At 42.8% G+C, this 20,239-nt stretch overlaps 1 protein-coding gene across 5 annotated transcripts in view; it reads right to left on the bottom strand.

The window, feature by feature from the left end:
• Positions 1-20,239, bottom strand: part of ABCC9 (ATP binding cassette subfamily C member 9) — a 117,816-nt gene that overhangs the window by 79,266 nt on the left and 18,311 nt on the right. For all 5 annotated transcript variants that reach the window (XM_070946596.1, XM_070946592.1, XM_070946594.1 and 2 more), the window contains exons 7-14: positions 16,298-16,498; positions 13,980-14,138; positions 13,262-13,417; positions 9,688-9,822; positions 8,262-8,424; positions 5,984-6,024; positions 4,410-4,552; positions 194-302 (exon numbers count right to left, since the gene is read on the bottom strand). In XM_070946596.1, coding sequence (XP_070802697.1) covers positions 194-302; positions 4,410-4,552; positions 5,984-6,024; positions 8,262-8,424; positions 9,688-9,822; positions 13,262-13,417; positions 13,980-14,138; positions 16,298-16,498 — 1,107 coding nt within the window. The remainder of the gene's footprint in view (positions 1-193; positions 303-4,409; positions 4,553-5,983; positions 6,025-8,261; positions 8,425-9,687; positions 9,823-13,261; positions 13,418-13,979; positions 14,139-16,297; positions 16,499-20,239) is intronic.

Here is a 20,239-nt window from a genome sequence, read left to right as displayed (position 1 = left end):
AAGAAGAAGAAGAAGAAGAAGAAGAAGAAGAAGAAGAAGAAGAAGAAGAAGAAGAAGAAGAAGAAGCGGAGGAGGAGGAGGAGGAGGAGGAAGAAGAAGAAGAAGAAGAAGAAGAAGAAGAAGAAGAAGAAGAAGAAGAAGAAGAAGAAGAAGAAGAAGAAGAAGAAGAAGAAGAAGAAGAAGAATCCCTTACTAGTCCTGTGTGCTTTTTACACGATTCATATGCCAATGGGGTCTCTCCATTTCTCCAGCTGTCATCTCCGATCTCATCACTTAAGAGAAATTCATTTAATTTCTGCACACTAGAAAACAGAAAGAAAGAAAAAAACTAGTGATAACACACAAAATTGTTAAGATACTTTTATGGTGTTGTGAGCACTCCATCACTGGAGGTTTTTAAGAAGAGATTGGATAACCATTTGTCCAGAATGGTATAGGACAGTGATGGTTTAACTTTTTGCCATAGTGTGCCAGGAGCGGGAGAGGGGAGGAGGGTCGTGTGCACGCATGCCCACACCCATGATTCTATACACCCCGCCCCCATGCACGTGCGTGCTTCCTTCCGTTGCCCCCCCACTCCTGGCATGTGATGGCACAGTGGGCCCAGTAGGCCCATTTTTCTCTCTCTCCAGGCTCCAGAGCCTTTCTAGGAGCCTGAGGAGGGCGAAAATGGCCTTTACCACCCCTCCGGAGGCCCTCCGGAGGCAGGAAACAGCCTTTTTCCCTACTTCCGGTGGGCAGTTACCTCCTTGCAAGCAAACAGCAAGAAAAAACAGCCCCATTCAGCTTCAGCATAGGCTAATTAGCACAAGTTGATTAGATCGGCCTCCCGACTCTCAGCTGATTTGCTCTCAGATGTTTTGCACAGGCTCTTTTGCAAGCTCTTGTTTTACAAGCTCTTTGCTTGCTGCAAAGAGTGCTGGAGCAGATTTTTTTTTCCCTAGCTAAAACGAAACTGAAAGTAAAGCAGGCTCTGCTGCAACGTGACAAAATGAGGCAGGGAGAGAGATTTCTTTTTCTTTTTGCTCACCAAAAAGGTAGGTGCAAACAATGGGAAATTTAGGGCAAAAGAGGAGAGTTCAAGATTTTAAAACACAAAAGAAAAAAAGGTCTATTTAACTAGGGAATTGTAATAATTGAGATGCTATTAATTTTATATTGTGTTGAAACCAGAAATGGTTAAGTTATGGTTTGGAGGAATATATGGGGAAAATTATTTGGTTAATTATTATTGGTAAATATAATTAATTGATGTAGAAGGAAATGAAGCGCCAAGCATTATTTATCCTCCTGCAATTATTTTGGCTGTTAAGGGCAAAACAGAGAAAATTAATCTTTGAAAAAGTTGAGCTTTGTCTTGGCAAACACTGAACCTCTTGGCAAACACTGAACCTCTTCATCTGAACTACCCACAATGCAATGGACCTGCTGGTTTTGGAATTACAGGATGCTAAATATAGCGCACGCACAGTGAGGAATCTTGTTCCTTTATACAACATTAAGATTTATTTTTTCTTTTCTTTTCGACTGTTTGGAAGGAAGAAGAACAAAATACCATGTTTAGAATTTAAAAAGGAGCTTTTGTCTAGGTTTCTTGTGGTTTCTTTGCGCATTCCCACCCAACTGATTTTGTGGGATTTGAAAAAAATAAGGTTTGAGTCTTTTTTATCGGTTTGTTATACTTTTTTTTTCCAGCATCCATATTTTTTTTCCAGAATGTTCTCTGATGCAGAGACATTCAGAGACATTTCGGGTGAAGAACAAAAGCTAAAATTAAACAAAAGAACGGAGCTGTGTCTAAGCAAAACCTAATTTACTTTTGGAAGAGCTCTTTACAGCCTGTCCTCCATCTTAGCTCCATCCATAATTGTTGAATGATTTTGTCTCAAGGTATCAGCTGCCATGGGGCATCCATGCTTGAATGTACGCAGAGCATTGGGGTGGGGGGAATCGTCCCAAGAAGAATTAATCATCTAAAAAACTTCCAGTGATAAGGCACATTTACTGAACAAATCAGGTTTATTGGACAAGCCACAAATTTGGTCAGATAAGTAGACTGAATAGCGTCATTTATTCTGGTACGATTCCCAGCTATGAACATTTTGTAAATATTCAAGATATGGACCATGATGTATGAACAGAAGTTATGGGGAAAAAAATACTGCATTCCGGCGTCCCGATATAGCCAGCTGACGCCATCGCTGGCTATTGGGGGCGAATCACTCGCCCCCACGGAGAGGGCTCGTAACTTGGGCGTCCTCCTGGACGCACGGCTGTCTTTAGAAGATCATTTGATGGCCGTGGCCAGGGGGGCTTTTTATCAGGTTCGCCTGATATGCCAGTTGCGCCCCTTTCTAGATCGGGACTCCCTACGCACAGTCACTCAGGCACTCGTCACTTCCCGCCTGGACTACTGCAACGTTCTCTACATGGGGCTCCCCCTGGGGTGCACCCGGAGGCTCCAGCTGGTCCAGAACGCGGCCGCACGGGGGATTATAGGGGCGACGAGGCGCTCCCATGTGACACCTCTCCTGCGCAAGCTGCACTGGCTCCCGGTGGTCTTCCGGGTGCGCTTCAAGGTGTTGGTGACCACCTTTAAAGCACTCCATGGCTTAGGGCCGGGGTACCTACGAGACCGCCTTCTGCCACCAATAGCCTCCCACCAGCCAGTACGCTCACACAGAGTGGGCCTCCTCAGGGTGCCGTCCGCCAGACAATGTCGGCTGGCGACCCCCAGGGGGAGAGCCTTCTCTGTGGCGGTGCCCACCCTCTGGAACAACCTCCCCCCAGAGATACGTACAATAACAGACCTCCAGATTTTTCGTCGGGCCCTATTTATTTCAACTAGCTGGGCTGGCTTGAGTTAAATTTTAAATTGATTTTAAATTGGGTTGTTTTAATTTATGGCCAAAATATTTAATTATTTTAAACTGTTTTTAAATTTTGTATGTCCTGTTTTTTACTTTGGCTGTTCACCACCCTGAGTCCTATTTGGAGAAGGGTGGTATAGAAATTGAAACAAACAAACAAACAAACAAATAAATAAATAAAAGGTGTTTAACAGAAATGTAATTTGGGGATCAAATAAATGATGCTTATTTATTTATTCTGCTTGTCACAATACGTCTTTTCTGATATACAGATAGTCCTGGACTTACAATTGTTAAGTCCAAAATATTCATTGCTAAGCAAGACAGTTGTGAAATGAGTTTTGCCGCATTTTACAACCTTTCTTGCCATAGTTGTTAAGTGAAATGCTGCGGTTGTTAAATTAATAACACGGTTGTTAACTGGAGCTGGCTTCTCTATTGACTTTGCCTGTCAGAAGGTCCCAAAAGGTGATCACATGACCCCGGGAACCTGCAACCGTCATAAATATGAATCAGTTGCTAAGCATCCAAATTTTGCTTAGCAAATAGAAATTTTGGGGGTCAACTGTGCTTGTAAGTCGAGGACTACTTGTCAAGCTCTCGTAATACTGCATTCATACATGCAGTCACAATGATGAAGATGGTCATGGGAATCCACTCTTTGAAGAAACATCAGGAATGTACCGTGATCTCCACTAGTCCACTTATTTGATAGAAGGCATAATGGCGAGGTTGTCCCATTGGGCAAACCCCAATTTACAGGGGTTGCCACAAAGAAGAGGGAGTCAAGCAGGGGTGAAATTCAGCAGGTTCTGACAGGTTCTGGAGAACCGGTAGCGGAAATTTTGAGTAGTTTGGAGAACCAGCAAATACCACCTCTGGCTGGCTCCAGAGTGGGGTGGGAATGGAGATTTTGCAATATCCTTCCCCCAGGAGTGGGGAGGAAATGGGGATTTTGCAGTATCCTTCCCCTGCCACGCCCACCAAGCCACTCCACGCCCACCACGCCACACCCACAGAACCAGTAGTAAAAAAATTTAGATTTCACCACTGGAGTCAAGCTATTCTCCAAAGCACCTGAGGGCAGGACAAGAAGCAATGGATGGAAACTAATCAAGGAGAGAAGCAACCTAGAACCCAGGAGAAATTTTCTGACAGTTAGAACAATTAATCAGTGGAACAACTTGCCTCCAGAAGTTATAAATGCTCCAACACTGGACGTTTTTAAGAAGATATTGGATAACCATTTGTCTGAAGTGGTGTAGGGTTTCCTACCTAAGCAGGGGGTTGGACTAGAAGACCTCCAAGGTCCCTTCCAACTCTTGTTATTCTATTCTATTCTATTCTATTCTATTCTATTCTATTCTATTCTATTCTATTCTATTCTATTCTATTCTATTCTACTCTACTCTACTCTACTCTACTCTACTCTACTCTACTCTACTCTACTCTACCCTAGTCTAGTCTAGTCTAGTCTATTTCAATATAGTTTGTTGGTTAAATTGTAACTGCTCTGTTTTAAAGCATTATATCACCTACCTTACGATGGCCTTGACAGCAAATCTAACAACGGTGGACAGCAGGAACAAGGGTGTGACCAGGATGTGGAACAGCGAGAGGGATGCAAAAGCTTGAGCTGTAGTCAGCTGTGCATCTTCAGCATATGTGTAGGTCACAAAAGTCTGGTAGAACAAGAAAAGAAGATACAGGTAGGAGGCAAAGAAAGCATGGCGTCTTAAACTCAATTCAAAGACCACTTGATGTTCTTCTTTACATTTTCTACCTAGGTGGTAGGATGATCTCCATATTTCTGCAGCTATCAGCTTCTAAACCCCCTCCTTTCCTGTATCTATGTATCCCCACGAAGTGTCTTTAAATCAGGGTCCTCTACAGCAGCTGTCACTCAGGGGGAAAAAGAGCTGCTTTAACGAGCTGCAGAGGACCTGTATGAGGAATCAAATTCAAATTTGTTGCTAGCCTTATTCACACACCCTTCCTTTCAAGAACTATGGATGTAAATTGAACGTACATCAAAACTGTAAACTGGTATTATTATTTTTTTTTATTATTATTTATTGAATTTGTATACCGCCCTACTCCCGAAGGACTCAGGGCGGTGAGCAGCCAAATAAAATACATATAATACAAATGTTAAAAAGCCATTAAAATACAATTAAATAATTGGCCCGAAAAACAAAATTTAAAACACTCCAAATCATAAGACAAATTTAAAATTTAAGAATTTTAAAAATTTTAAAAAGTTTAAAAGAGAGGTTAGGCCAGGCCGGCCTGCTGGAAAAGAAATGTTTTGATGGCACGGCGGAAAGCGCGCAGGTCCGGGATCCTCCGTATCTCCGGGGGGAGCTCGTTCCAGATGGCAGGTGCCCCCACAGAGAAGGCTCTCCCCCTGGGTAAAAGGAACACACTGCCCTGTAGCAATCAAGCTGTGTCCCTTTTGTATACGCATTGTTATATTGCACCGATACAAAAAAGGGATAGAATTCACATCATTTAAGAAATATCTGGCATATAGATGCCCTTCTGCCTTTATTCATTAGATTCATGGATCTTCCCTATGGTAGTTTTTAAGTGCTGGACTTTGCTCGTCATTATAACGTATTTCCTGTAGAGAAACCTTCTTTATTGCGATAAGTATAAAATTTGCTCCACTAATTCTATTTATCTCGCCTTTATTATTTTTGCAAGTTAGTCAAATATAGCCAACAAACCTTCGTCCTATTTTCCTCACACAACAACAACCTGTGAGGTGGCGTAAGGCTGAGAGAGACGGACTGGCCCAAAGCCACCAAGTTGGCTTTCATGGCTAAGGTGGGACTAGAACTCACGGTCTCCTGGTGATTGGCTCAAAGTCACTGGTTTTCATGGTTAAGGCAGGACTTGAACTCATGGCCTCCTGCTTTCTAGCCTGGTTGCCTTAACTACTGGACCAAATTGACTCCAATCCTTGCTAAAATCAGATTTCTACTCTTTGGACACCAAAATGCCCTGATTTATATTTCAAGAAATAGAGATTATTGGAAAAAATAAAGATCCCAAGTATATATTTTACATTGACATGCATCAACCCACCCACTCCCAAAAATCATTCTTACCGCGAGAACAGCTGCAATAGGTATAGCTGCATTCATAAAAACTGTGGAAAAAAAAATAAACACAAACCATCCATTCATTGGATATGCCAAATATTTCAGAATCTGTACAGCACAATGTTTCAATATTATTTTCTGCCAGAAAATTTAAAAAAAATACTGGACTTCTCCTTAACAGGGAAAAAAATTCTTTTCACATCAAACAAAAACAAACTGGAAATATTTTACAGTTTGTATATTTTATTGCATCGGAGAACATATTCCCAGAAGACCTTGAATGTTTTAAATGCAACTCTGTGAGAAAAGGAATTACTTGAAATTATGGTGGTGTATTAGCTGAAGCCCTAGAGAGCTCCTTAAAACTACAAACAAACCCATTTATCATGCTTTCATAGACGTGGTCTCAGTAATTGCTAATGTAAACCCAACTCATGTCACCAAGTTTAAAAGGAACCCTTCGGAATTATTCGGAGACGGTTGCCACGCATCTCAGGGTATGAGAAAAGCAAAAAGAGGTCAGGAGATCATTTTTACTGGATTGGGGTCTCTTTTTTTTTCCTTAGTCAAGGGAAATATTAACTCATAAACTTCATTCTGGGACACAGGAAGTGTCACAAGGCTGAAAAATGAATACAGACATGTGGGAAACATAACATTTTCACTGCGTGCGATTCCTCTGTTCAGAGTTGAAACGGAGAGGAAATTGAATTTTAGAAATAAACAGAAGCTAAACTAACCTAAACAATAGCAAACGTGTCCCCATAGACCTGTGATGGCGAACCTATGGCAGGCATGCCCGAAGTGGCATGTGGAGCCATGTTGCCTGGCACGCGTGGGGTCGCCCGTTCCTCTTCCGGGTTTCTGGCACATATGCACATGCGACAATCAGCTGCCCTTTGTGCGTGCGGCAGTGCTGGAAACCGGAAGAGATGGTCTTCCGTTTTCTGGCATGAGCATGCGCAGCAGTAACTAGAAGACTTGCTGGCTGGCGCACATGCGTGTGCTGGAAACCAGAAGTATCTTATCCGGCACGCACATGCCCCCCCCGGGCAGCTCCTCTTCCTGGTCGCGGCCCTGACAAGTGTGCGTGCACACGCACCGAATGCCGAAAAGGTTCTCCATGACTGCCATAGACTCTAGTTCAATGGTGGGTTGCCCCCGGTTCAGACCGGTTCGCAAGAACCGGTAGGAAAACCAGCAGGAGGCTCTGCCCACTGACCCGGACGTCATCATAGGTGATCTGCAATGCGAACCGGTAGTAAATGTAAGTAGAACCCACCCCTGCTTCTATTTGTCTGCTACAGAATATATTCTGTAGCAGACAAATAGGAGCAGGGGTGGGTTCTACTTACATAGGGCTGGAAGGGAGCTTGGAGATCTTCTAGTCCAACCCTCTCCTCAAGGCAGGAGACCTTATACCAGCCTGGTCAAATGGTTAAGATGGACATTCCTAGTTCCTGCAACTGTTCATCATACAATTTAGCCTCCTCCAGACCCTTTATCATCTTTGTTAGTCTTCTCTGCACATTTTCCAGGGTTTCAACGTCTATTTTGTATCATGGCGACCAAGAACTCTAGGCAACATTCCAAGTGTGGCCTCACTACTGTAGTACAAAATGGTATTATCGCTTCTCATGATCTTGATGTCTTTCCTTCTGTTGATAAAGCCCAGGATTGCATTGGCGAAGATTAGATCATCAAATTCAGAAACTAAACTGGGGCTCTCCAAACTTGGCAACTGATGGACTTCAACTCCCAGAATTCCTGAGCCAAAATAGCCTCCTCCTATTTCCCTGCCCCAACAACAATCCTGTGAGGTGAGTTGGACTGGCCCAAAGTCACTCAGCCAGTTCTGCCTTTCAAAGGCAGGACTGGAACTCACTGTCTCCTGGTGATTGGCCCAAAGTCACCCAGCTGGCGTTCATGCTTAAGGCGGGACTAGAACCCACAGTCTCCTGGTGATTGGCCCAAAGTCACCCAGATGGCTTTCATGGGTACAGCCAGACTAGAACTCACAGTCTCCTGGTTTCTAGCCTGGTGCCTTAACCACTAGACCAGATTGGCTCTCTGATGCACTCAGTATTGCTGTAGATTGAATTCTTATCTTTCTGTGACAAAACATGAGTTAATTTTCTGTTTGTTTTCTTTTTTTAAAAAAACCAAAACACAAAATTTATGAACCTCCCTAAAGAAGCCACCCTCTGTTAGTCTTTGGATAACAGTTAATATCAAATAAAGAAATTAAATAAGGCAGACCAATACAATGTCAACAACTACTTACTGGAAAGAGACGTATAAAGAGCAAACGTTTTGAGACTAGTTAGTTCTTTCATCCGTGTATCTTCCACGTTTTGACAGAAGACGTGCTCCCAGGCATATAACTTTAAGAGTTTGATGCCTTTTAATATTTCGTTGGTCTTCTTCAGCCTCTCTGTAGAATATTCCTTGTTCCATAAAAAGGAAAGAGATGCAGAAAAATAAAATGGTACTAATGTCAGCGGTGGGTTGCTACCAGTTCGCCCCAGTTTGGGCAAACTGGTAGCAGCAGAGGTGGGAGGCTCCGCCCACCCGCCCAGACAAAAACACTGTGCACATGCGTAAAACCTGTGCATGTGCAGAAGCGCCACACACTCGCAAATTGCGCGCCCGTGCCCACAGGCTCCCAATAGCGAACTGGTAGCACCGGGATTTGAATCCCACTACTGATTAATGTCATTTTAAGGGGGAAAAAACTACTGGAGTCAATGACAGAATTTTATGAGAAAACAGCCTTTATGTCTTTGAGGTCTGCCTTCCTCAGGCTGATATATACCCATGTGTCAAACGACAATTGCTATCATCCTCAGCTACCATGATCAGACTGACTTGAAGTGACAGGATGTATAAGCCAACAAATCTTCATTTGTTTTAGTCTCCAGGCCTTTAATCATCTTAGTTGCTCTTCTTTGCACTTTTTCCAAAGTCTCAACATCTTTTTGGTAACGTGGTGACCAAATCTGGATGCAGTATTCCAGGTGTGGCCTTACTAAGGCTTTATAAAGTGGTACTAATACTTGTTACTTGGATTCTATGCCTCTCCTTAATCCAGGGGTCAGCAACCGCAGCTCTGAAGCCGCATGTGGCTCTTTCACCCCTCTGCTGAGGCTCCCTGTCACTCAAAATATGCATCACAACCGCCAATGTGCGACACCCGCTGGCACACGATTTATTGAGCTTTTCAACCCCCAGTAGGCCAACCATGGATAAATCCAAGAAAAGAAAAGTTTCAGAAGAAAACAGAACATTTAATTCAACTACATTTGCCAGTTTTGTGGCCGCTTAAGAAATAGTCAGGCATGGGAAGGGTTTTGTGGCTCCCGGTGTTTTCTTTTCTGTGGGAAATGGGTCCAAATGGCTCTCTGAGTGTTTAAGTTTGCAGACCCCTGCCTTAATCTCTTAATCTCTGGAAGTTTTTAAGAAGAGATTGGAGAACGATTTGTCTGAAATGGTATAGAGTTTCCTGCTTGAGCAGGAGGTTGGACTAGAAGACCTCCAAGGTCCCTTCCAACTCTGTCATTCTGTGCTGTATGCAACGGTTTGATTGGACAACATCTTGGTTTTGAGACTAAGACAAATTTGAATGACACATGTGCTCTGGTTCAAGAAGAAGAACTTTTGGCAACTCACATTAAAAAAAACACAAATAGAATGAAACAAGAATAACTTACAAGAGTACTTTTTTGGGCCTCGGCCAACTTGGTTGCGATGAAATACTGGATGGGAGCCAGCAGTAAGATCACAGCAGCCCCCACCACCGCACTCCTTCCCAGTAAGTGGTAGAGTAGGATGACTCCCATAATAATCTACAAAAAATAGGGGAAAGGAGAAGGACTTAGATATTTGCACGTAACTGCACCGATTTTTGACTGGAGATGTAAAAACAGCTCCAGATGTTGGAACGATTAAAAAAAGGAAAAGCCACTCTTTTTAGTCTTTGAAAGATCTGCATGTTTTAGGCGTGGTTTACAATTTTAAAAGTTAACAAATATTTAGGTATTAGAGCTGGGCAAATCATATGAAGGTTACAACTTAAAGCACATGGGGGTGAATGGACTATGGTACCTCCAACTGTTGCAGCATCTGCATCTTTCAGATGGGAATGCTCTCCTGATGTGGTACCCCAAATACTTTCGCTATATGTGCATGTGTACCAAATCATCTGGAGATGGTTCAACACAAGGGAAGGTTTATTCTACGGTAACCACTGTGATGGCGCAGTGGTTAGAATCACTGGTGGGTTGCCCCCAATTCGGACCGGTTCACAAGAACCAGTAAAACCGGTGGGAAGCTCCACCCACTACCCTGGATGTCATCACAGGCGATCTGTGCATGCGCAGAAGCGTCTGTGCATGTGTAGAAGCTTGGCATGTGCGCGAGCGAAGCATTGGCGCACACACGATCCCATTGCGAACTAGTAGTAAAGGTAAGTAGAACCCACCCCTGGTTAGAATGCAGTATTGCAGCCAAACTCTGCATTCCACTGCCAGGGGTTTGATCCTGGTTGGGTCAAGATTGACTCAGCTTTCCTTCTTTCCGAGGTTGATAAATGAAGACCCAGATTGCTGGGAGCAATATGCTGACATTTGTAAACTGCCATGGTGGCACAGTGGTTAGAATGTAGTACTGCAGGCTACTTCTTGTGCCAGCAGTTTGGCAGTTCGATCCTGATCGGTTCAAGGTTGACTCAGCCTTTCATCCTTCCGAGGTTGGTAAAATGAGAACCCAGATTGTTAGGGGTGATAGGCTGAATCTGTATTTATTTATTTATTGGCTTGATTTATATGCCGCCCTTCTCCGGAGACTCAGGGCAGCTTACAATGTGTTAAGCAATAGCCTTCATACTTTTGTATATACCTGCTTAGTAGGGCTTTCGGGCCCCCCTAAGCGGTGTTCTTTTTTATACAAAGTCAGCTTATTGCCCCCACAATCCGGGTCCTCATTTTACCTACCTCGAAAGGATGGAAGGCTGAGTCAACCTTGAGCCTGGTAAGATTTGAACTTGCAGTAATTGCAGGCAGCTGGTGCTACTCAATAGCACTTTAGTCTGCTGTGCCACCAAGGCTCTGTAAACTGTTTAGAGAGGGCTGCAAAGCACTGTGAAGCAGCATATAAGTCTAAGTGCTATTGCTTGTTGTTGTTAGTCACAAAGTCATGTCTGATTCATTGCAACCCCATGGACAATGTTCTTCCAGGCCTTCCTGTCCTCTACCATCCCCCGGAGTCCATTTAAGCTCACGCCGACTGCTTCAGTGACTCCATCCAGCCACCTTGTTCTCTGCCGTCCCCTCCTTCTTTTTTCCCAGCATTAGGCTCTTCTCCAGTGAGTCCTTCCTTCTCATTAGGTGGCCAAAGTATTTGAGTTTCCTCTTCAGGATCTGGCCTTCTCAAGAGCAGTCAGGGTTGATTTCCCCTAGGACTGACCGGTTGGATCACCTTGCAGTCCAAGGGACTCGCAGGAGTCTTCTCCAGCACCAGAGTTCAAAGGCCTCAATTCTTTGGCACTCAGCCTTCCTTATGGTCCAACTTTCACAGCCATCCCTTGCAACTGGGAAAACCATAGCCTTGACTATACGCACTTTTGTTGGCATGGTGCTATTGCTATTTATCCTTTTTAATGCCTTGAAGGCAGGAGTTGAAACCCTGAGCTTGCACAAAATCGGTCAGTTATGTGGGTAACCCACTTTATGACTGTCACAACTTACAACCGTAGTGGACGGGCTTCATTAAAGTCATAAGCTGAGGACTGCCTTCATTAGGATCAAATCTGATTTATTTCAGTTTATACAATAATCAAACTGAATACTAGATTTGTGTGTCTCTGAAATCAGATGAGGCATACAGATGTCATCAGCATACACCAGCATATAGCATCTGGTCTGCCCGTCTCCCCGATTCCATTAAAGTTTTTAAGAATTCCTGTCAGTCTTTTTTTTTTTTTAATTTGATTTATATGCCGCCCTTCTCCGGAGACTCAGGGCGGCTTACAATGCGTTAAGCAATAGCCTTCATACTTTTGTATATTTTATACAAAGTCAGCTTATTGCCCCCACAAACTGGGTCCTCATTTCACCTGCCTGAGAAAGGATGGAAGGCTGAGTCAACCTTGAGCCTTGGAGAGATTCGAACCAGCAGAAATTGCAGGCAGCTGTGTTAATAACAGGGTGCGTAGACCACTGTACTATCAAGGCTCTTAAACCACAGTTTAAGTAAGGACAACATCTTTAGAGGATATCTCAACAAGTCATGTATTTTACCAACAAGAGGGTACATTATTATTAATCACTCAGGATTTTGGATTGAAACACAGTTATTAATCACTTGTGACTTGATACACAAAAATACATGATATAGTTGCCAATGACAACTATACACACTTTTGTTTATTTATCCTTTTTAAATTTAATTTAATTCACTCTGGGAAATGTTACACTACAAGCTTCAACCATGAACAATGTTTGTTAATTGAGGATTATGGGAACTGAATACCATAACTCCAGAGTACAGGTAGTCCTCAACTTATGACCATGATTGAGTCCAAAATTTCTGTTGCTAAGTGAAACATTTGTTAAGTGAGTTTTGCCCCATTTTATGACCTTTCTTGCCACAGCTGTTAATTGAATCATTGCATTTGTTAAATTAGTAATCTGGTTGTTAAGTGAACCTGGCTTACTCATTGAGTTTGCTTGTCAGAAGATTGCAAAAGCGGATCGCATGGACCACTGGACACTCTTAACTGTTGTAAATATGAGTCAGCTGCCAAGCATCTGAATTTTGACCACATGGCCATGGGGATGCTGCAATGGTCGTAAGTGTGAAAAACAGTCGTAAGTCACTTTTTTCAGTGCCATTGTAACTTTGAATGGTCACTAAACGAATTGTTATAGGTCAAGGATTACCTGTACGTTGCAAAGTTAATGTAATTTGTAGCTTATTCATGAGTTTCTCATCCTTGGCAAGTTTAAGATGTGTGGACTTCAACTTCCAGCATACTGGTTGACTGGGGAATTCTGGGAGCTGAAGTCCAGACATCTTCAAGTTGCCAAGATTTTAAAACACTGACTTATTCCATACTATCTGAGGTAAAAATGAACTTGCTATTCTTCATCATATCAGTGAGGATGGGACTCTTTTTAAGGGCAGGGAATCCTTCAGTTTCAGTCATATATTCTCTCTCCAAAACACTCAATCAAAATTAAATCTGTTGCTTTTTCCAAAAATTTGGCCCTTACTTCGATGCTCTACCTGAACGGGCATAGCCCACAAGTTGGGACACAGGAACAAGAACCACATAAGTTGGTTTGTTTCTATGGCAACCAGGTTATTGATCTGTCCTAATGTCATCTCTCCCATGGACAAATTAGATGTGGAAAGCCTCAGGATTTTGTTGTAGATCATTGCCTAGGAAAAGAAGCAAGAAAAACACCAGTGAGTATTTGGAATTTCAGCATCAGAAATCACAACTGGTACAAGCTCATCACAATGTAAGGGAGCCATCATGTGGGCTGTAGTTCCAGTTTAAAATTTTAGAACCATACGTTGGGACCATTCCTCCTAAATTCAGTTTGGAGACCCCTAAATCCCACTCTTAGCTGGCTTCGCCCACCCCTCCCCTCCCAGGAGTCCCCACGCAGCCCGTTTTGGATGCAGGTAAGTGCAGGGCATGCATAGAGGCTCGGGGTGGGTGAAAAACAGGCCTACTGGACATCCGGGCCCATTTATGTCCTCCAGAGCCTGGGAAGGCCATTTTCGCCCTCCCGGAGGCTTGAGAAAAGCCTCTAGAGCCTGGGGAGGACAAAAACACCCCTCCGTCATGGTGTAGGAGGCCGACTAGGCCACACCCACCATGGCCATGCCCACCCAGCAACTGGGCAGAGAAATCCTTGCTAAAATTTTTGAAGCCCACCCCTGATTAAAATCCTTGTCAAAGCCTACAAGGGGATGAAATTAAGTCACTATTCACCAGTAAAGCTCCTCGTAGGTTGATGCCAGTTTCTATGGTAACATAATAGGAAGCCTGGAGAAATGTCCTCTGTAGGATAAGCGCCAGGAAGAGGAGAACAGCCAGGACATAATTGTCTTTGAGGAAATCTCTTGAGGTGAGGAATGGCTCTGTAGATGTCTTTGGAGTGAAGAGAAAGAAGCCACTTCAGAAAGCTTTGAAAGCATTCTCCAACCATGAAAGGAACAATTATGACCATCACCTACTTCAACTGTATCCAACCTTAGCAACTTTAAGGCTTGTGGACTTCAACTCCCAGAGTTGGCTAGTGTTGTGGTCCGCCAGCAGACCATGTGTATATCTGTGTTATATATGTGTTTGGGTAGATATACACTTTCTGTTGTGGCCCGCCAGCGGCCAGCAGAGCTGGTGCAGATTCAGACAGTGAGGAGGTTGGGGAGGAACATGGGCCAGTCCTGGAGTCTGAGGAAGGCTCTGATGAGGGCTCTGCGCCAGAGGCAGAGATGGGGCCAGGGCCGTCTGACAGTTGTCAGCTGCCTTCGGAGTCAGACATCAGTGGGGCAGAAGAATAGCTGGAGCCTGTTCCCAGTGTGCACATGTGCAGAGCTGTCAGAAGGGAACAGCTAAGGAACAAGGGTCGACTCAGGAGTAAAGCCACAGGTGGATGGTAAATGGCCCCTCCCATAGGGAATAAAGAGGAGCGAAGGGGAGGGGAGTTTGAAGGAGACAATTAGTTCGCTTAATTGGGTCGTGACTCTCCGTGACTCCTTGCCAAGTTTTGAAGATATCAGCCTGGCAGCTCTCCAAACCAGATTAAGGTCTGTGACTGTATATTCTCCCTTGAAAGACTTAGCTGGATGTGAATGAGAGGAATTCACAGTAACTTAATAAAAAGGGCTTTTTTGTTGGGACAAGGAGTCTGCTTCGTGGTTTAGGAAGCCTACTGTCAGCACTTCAAGCTGCATTTACTCTAGTGCTGACATAAGAAGGAGAAGCGGAGGCGTCTGGAAAGGGACGTTTGACTTTTCACCTACTTATTTTCCCTGGAGATAATATCCCCTAGGAGATGGGATGGGAGGGGGGAAATTCCTTTGAGCTGGAGCAGTAGATTAGGGGTAGAGTGACTTGGAAGATGGCCAATGAGTGCAGAGGAGTGGGAAAAGGAAAGGGAGGGTTTTGGGTCAGGAAGTCAGTGTTGGCTACGATGGAGTCAGACTTAGAATGTCATGCTTAATAAATGGGAGTTTTTCATCAAGGACTTTGTTTGAAATGCAATTTATTTGAGACGACCTCGAAACCTGACACCTAGGTCAGAACAGCTGATCGGGGAATTCTGGGAGTTGAAGTCCCCAATTCTTAAAGTGGCCAAGGTTGGACACACCTGACCTACATAGAGAATATGAATCAAGTAACAGAGCAATTGTATACTAGTCTCTTCAGTACCGTATTTCAATTCTGGAAGGTTTATTCTAAATTTAAGTAACAAAGATAGAAGGGACCTTGGAGGTCTTCTAGTCCAATCCCCTGCTCAGGCAGGAAACCCTATCCTATTTCAGACAAATGGCTGTCCAATCTCTTCTTAAAAATCTCCAATGATGGAGCACCCACAACTTCTGAAGGCAAGTCATTCCACTGATGAATTGTTCTCACTATCAGGAAATTTCTCCTTAGTTCTAGGTTGCTTCTCTCCTTGATTAGTTTCCATCCATTGCGTCTTCTGCCATTTGGTGCCTTAGAAAATAAGTTGATCTCCAGATTAAAAAGTAAAGGTAAAGGCTCGCCTTGCACATATGTGCTAGTTCTTCCTGACTCTAGGGGGCGGTGCTCATCTTCGTTTGAAAGCCGAAGAGCCAGCGCTGTCCGAAGACGTCTCCGTGGTCATGTGGCAGGCATGACTCAATGCCAAAGGAACACGGAACACTGTTACCTTCTCACAAAGGTAGTCCCTATTTTTCTACTTGCATTTTTTACGTGCTTTCGAACTGCTTGGTTGGCAGAAGCTGGGATAAGTAACGGGAGCTCACCCCGTTATGCAGCACTAGGGATTTGAACTGCTGAACTGCCAACCTTTCAATCGACAAGCTCAGCATCTTAGCCACTGAGCCACCGTGTCTCTGGTATGTTCCCCCCCCCCGGTCCTTCTTTTCACCAGATTAAATCTACCCAATTCCTGCATCCGTAACCCCAGGTTTTTCCCAGGATGAAAAAACGGATGTGCAGAGGCAGGAAAGAGGAGGAAATGCTGATTAAGGACATCCAGAGGCAAATACACAAATAAATAGTCTAGACCATTATACCTGCTGGAATGGTTAACTTACATTGCTGGTATTGTTGCCTGTAGAATTGCCTGGATTGGTGGATAAACTGTCAATGATGCCTGAAATGCAAAGCGGTCCAGCAAACCCCAGAAGATCTGCTAAATAGCGGAAGGTGCTGCTGAGGAGAATGGGGCGCCCAAACGCCCGATACATCGCTAACCAGATGGAAGGAGTACGGTTTGGATGGTCAGCTGCCTTTTTCTGAAAAGAAAAAAAAAAGGAATTCAATAAATAATGATTGAATAATGATTAATCAATCGTGATTATTAATAATTAAAATTAGGTAAAGATAAATGCTTTCCCTGTATGCTGAAGTGGGAAGAAGGCTGTTACCTTCCCATCAAAGTGGTACCTATTTATCTACTCGCATTTGCATGCTTTCAAACTGCTAGATGGACAGGAGCTGGAGCAAGGAACGAGCGCTCACCCCGTCACGCAGTGCTTGGTTCTCAAACCTGGGCTGTTGATCTTCCAGCGGACAAGCTTAACGTCTTTAACCACTGAGCCATCATGCCCCCCTAACAATTAAAACCAATAAGTAAATGCAAAACTTTTTTAAAAAAGTAATTTAAAAGCTAGAAAAAATTTAAAAGCTAGCTAGAAAAATAACTAATTATAAGCATGTTAGGCATCTATGCACTCTACGTGGGGCTGCCCTTGAAGACAATCCAGAAGCTTTCAGCTGGTCCAGAATGTACCGTTTTGGGTGCCCTGTCATTATCTGAGTCACACCAGGGCTGCTTGACCTGCATTAGGTCCCAATTGCTTTTCAGGTGCAATTCAAGGTGCTGGTTATCAGCTTTAGAGCCCTACATGTAACAAAGTTAAGTTATTTGCAATATTGTGGGGTCCTTGGTGTTCTCTGAGCTTGGTTGGTTTTTTGAAGACATTTCATTACCCAAGTAGGTAACACCATCAATGTAGCACTGATCGGTGTAGCTTTACTAGTTAGGTATAATAAAATATGTGCAAGAAAATAGCCAAGCTCAGAGAGCGCCAAGGACACTGTAGTTGAACCTTGTGCTACAATATTGTCTTCTGTGGGCGTTTGCCTCTATCCTTTTAGCCTTTGTAAGTGTGAAAAATAGTCATAAGTCACTTTTTTTTCAATGGCATTCTAACTAAATGAATGAGTGGTGCGGTGTGCCTAGAGGTGGAGCTCTCGCCTTACAATCAGGAGGCTGTGAGTTCGATCCTAGGTAGAGGCAGATATTTCTCTCTCCGGGCACAATGAGAATATATCTGCTGGAAAAAAAACTCCGCTTTGGCAACAGGAAAGGCATCTGGCCAGTAAAACACTCAGCTCCATTCAGTTGCTCAGACTCCACCCCGCAAGGGATTACGGGCTCATTAAAAGAAAAAAAATTCTAACTAAGTGCCAGGGTGGATTTGATTTAAATCAACTTGATTTAAATCACAATTTAAATCATGATTTAAATCACTAGTAAAAAGGCTTGATTTAAATCAACTCGGATTTAAATCATAATTTTTAAAGAGCAACTGTCATCTCTGCTACTCCTTTGACCCACTGTTGACTCACCGATAGTCCCAGTGTTGCAGAATATACAGCCTCATGCTACTTAACTAAGCTCCATTTCATGCTGAATAAACTAAATTATTTATGTATCTTAAATAGAAAACTATCTTACGATAGATTTTTACCTCAAAAGTTTTTTATTAAAATAAATTCGACAAAAATCAAAAAAATCCGATTTAAATCAAAAAAATCTGATTTTTTTTTATTTTTTTAAAAAAATCATTGATTTTTATCCACCCTGCTAAGTGCAAAAGCAATGGAATTAAAATTAAATTAAATGCCCACAATAGGCATGAGGGAACCAGCCCAACCTCAGAGTAATGCAGAAAGAGTGAAAGATCCCTTATTATTCATATTACTGAAGACTAAAAGTATCCATTGTCAATGATAATATTATTTGCTTCTGTTCTTTTTTTACCCAGGTAAACAGAAAACATCAAAGCATTTCAGACCAAGATTTGCCAAGTTCACAATGGATATACTGGGTGACAACTTCCATTAATCTCAGCCAAAATAATCTTTCGGAGTTACAATGCATCCACATGGCAATATTCCAAGGAGACATGGCTGACAACATACTTGGATGTTTGCGTTGTAGAAAATCTGAGTCATCTGTCATCCTTGCCAAGTAATATTGTACTAAATCATAGATGTTTGGCTATGTAACTTACTCCCCATAACATGTCCTATTTATCTACCGGATTTTTTGGACTATATAAGACACACGGGACTTTAAGACGCATCTAAATTTAGAAGAGGAAAACAACAACAAAAAGTTTTTGGCCTCCACAAGCCCCATTTTCAACCCTTTTTTCAAGCCTTTTTTCTGCCTTTTTCCACCCTTTTTTCTGCCCGTTTTCAAGGCTTTTTTCTGCCTGTTTTCGAGGCTTTTTTCTGCCTGTTTTCGAGGCTTTTTTCTGCCCGTTTTCGGGGCTTTTTTCTGCCCGTTTTTGAGGCTTTTTTGGCCTATTTTTGAGGCTTTTCTGGCCCATTTTTGAGGCTTTGGGGCACATTTTTGAGGCTTTTTTCAACCCATTTTTAAGGCTTTTTGGGCCATTTTGAGGGCTTTTTTGGCCCATTTTTGAGTTTTTTTGACCCATTTTTGAGGCTTTTTTTGGCCCATTTTTTTCTGAAAAAAACGGGCCAAAAAAACGCCTCAAAAACACACCAAAAGTCGCTCTAAAAATGGGCTGAAAAAAGCACTGAAAACGGGCCGAAAAAAGGCCTGAAAAAAGCCGGACAAAGCCCCGAAAACAGGGCGTGCGGAGGCCAAAAAACACCCAGTGGGTGGGCGGGGCTTTGGTAATATTCAGTCTATAAGATGCGCTGACATTTTCACCCCCTTTTGGGAGACAAAAAAGTGTGTGTCTTATAGTCTGATAAATACGGTACTTGGAACTGTGGAAATCTAGAAGGAGATGATTTTAAAAATGTAAATGAGTTGAAGATGCAAGACGTTGCAAACATCCTGCTGAAAAATATGGAAATTAGCCTAAAATTAGAAAGAGCTTGGGAAGAGCTGCTCTCTGCTTAAATTTAACATTTTGAAATTCCATCCTCTTTTCCTACCCTATTCATTTTCTCATCTCTTTGCTCTTTTTTTCTTCCATTCCCCTCCACCCCACCCTCTCCTTTTTCCCACTAGAGCGACCCACGTCATTTTTCTCATCTTCATCTTTCTCCTATGGCAGGTAGTCCTCGACTTACAACAGTTCATTTAGTGACCATTCGAAGTTACAACGGCACTGAAAAAAAGTGACTTTCACATTTACGACCATTGTGGCATTTCCACGGTCACGTGATGAAAATTGGCTCGTATTTATGACGGTTGCAGTGTCCTGGGGTCATGTGATTACTTTTGCGACCTTATGACATGCAAAGTGAACGGGGAAACCAGATTCACTTAACAACTGTGTTACTAACGTAACAACATCAATGATTCACTTAATAACTGTGGCAAGAAAGGTCGTAAAATGGGGCAAAGTTCACCTAACAAATGTCTTGCTTAGCGACAGAAACTTCGGGCCCAATTGAGGTTGTAAGTCGAGGACTACCTATACTTTATTAAGTTGAATATTTACATATGCAGGTTTGTCACATGAACACCGATGGGATTTAGAGACTAATTTCTGCTAGGATTGACAAGCATAAAAAGTGGAAAACTGGGTTTAGAAATTTGGTTTGTAATTTTCTTGAAAAGCCCCCATCTTTTAAATTCAAGATTGTTTTTCTATTTGGTATATAGAATGGGTGCTACTGAAAATTGCTTCCCTTTTTCCGCTTGGTTTGGAAATCCAAACCAGATTCTGGAAGAATTACATCAAAAAGCCAACATCTTTGACTTAGAATGAAAATAATAATTATTAAATACCATGTTTTCCCCAAAATAAGACCGTCTTATAAGT

The sequence above is a fragment of the Pituophis catenifer genome, unplaced genomic scaffold (genome assembly GCF_029215685.1).
Source record: "Pituophis catenifer annectens isolate HBS135680 unplaced genomic scaffold, rPitCat1.0.hap2 SCAF_7, whole genome shotgun sequence".
Classification (NCBI taxonomy): Eukaryota; Metazoa; Chordata; class Lepidosauria; order Squamata; family Colubridae; genus Pituophis; species Pituophis catenifer.
Note: the sequence above shows the minus strand (reverse complement) of the source record. Positions and strands in the feature narration are given on the sequence as shown.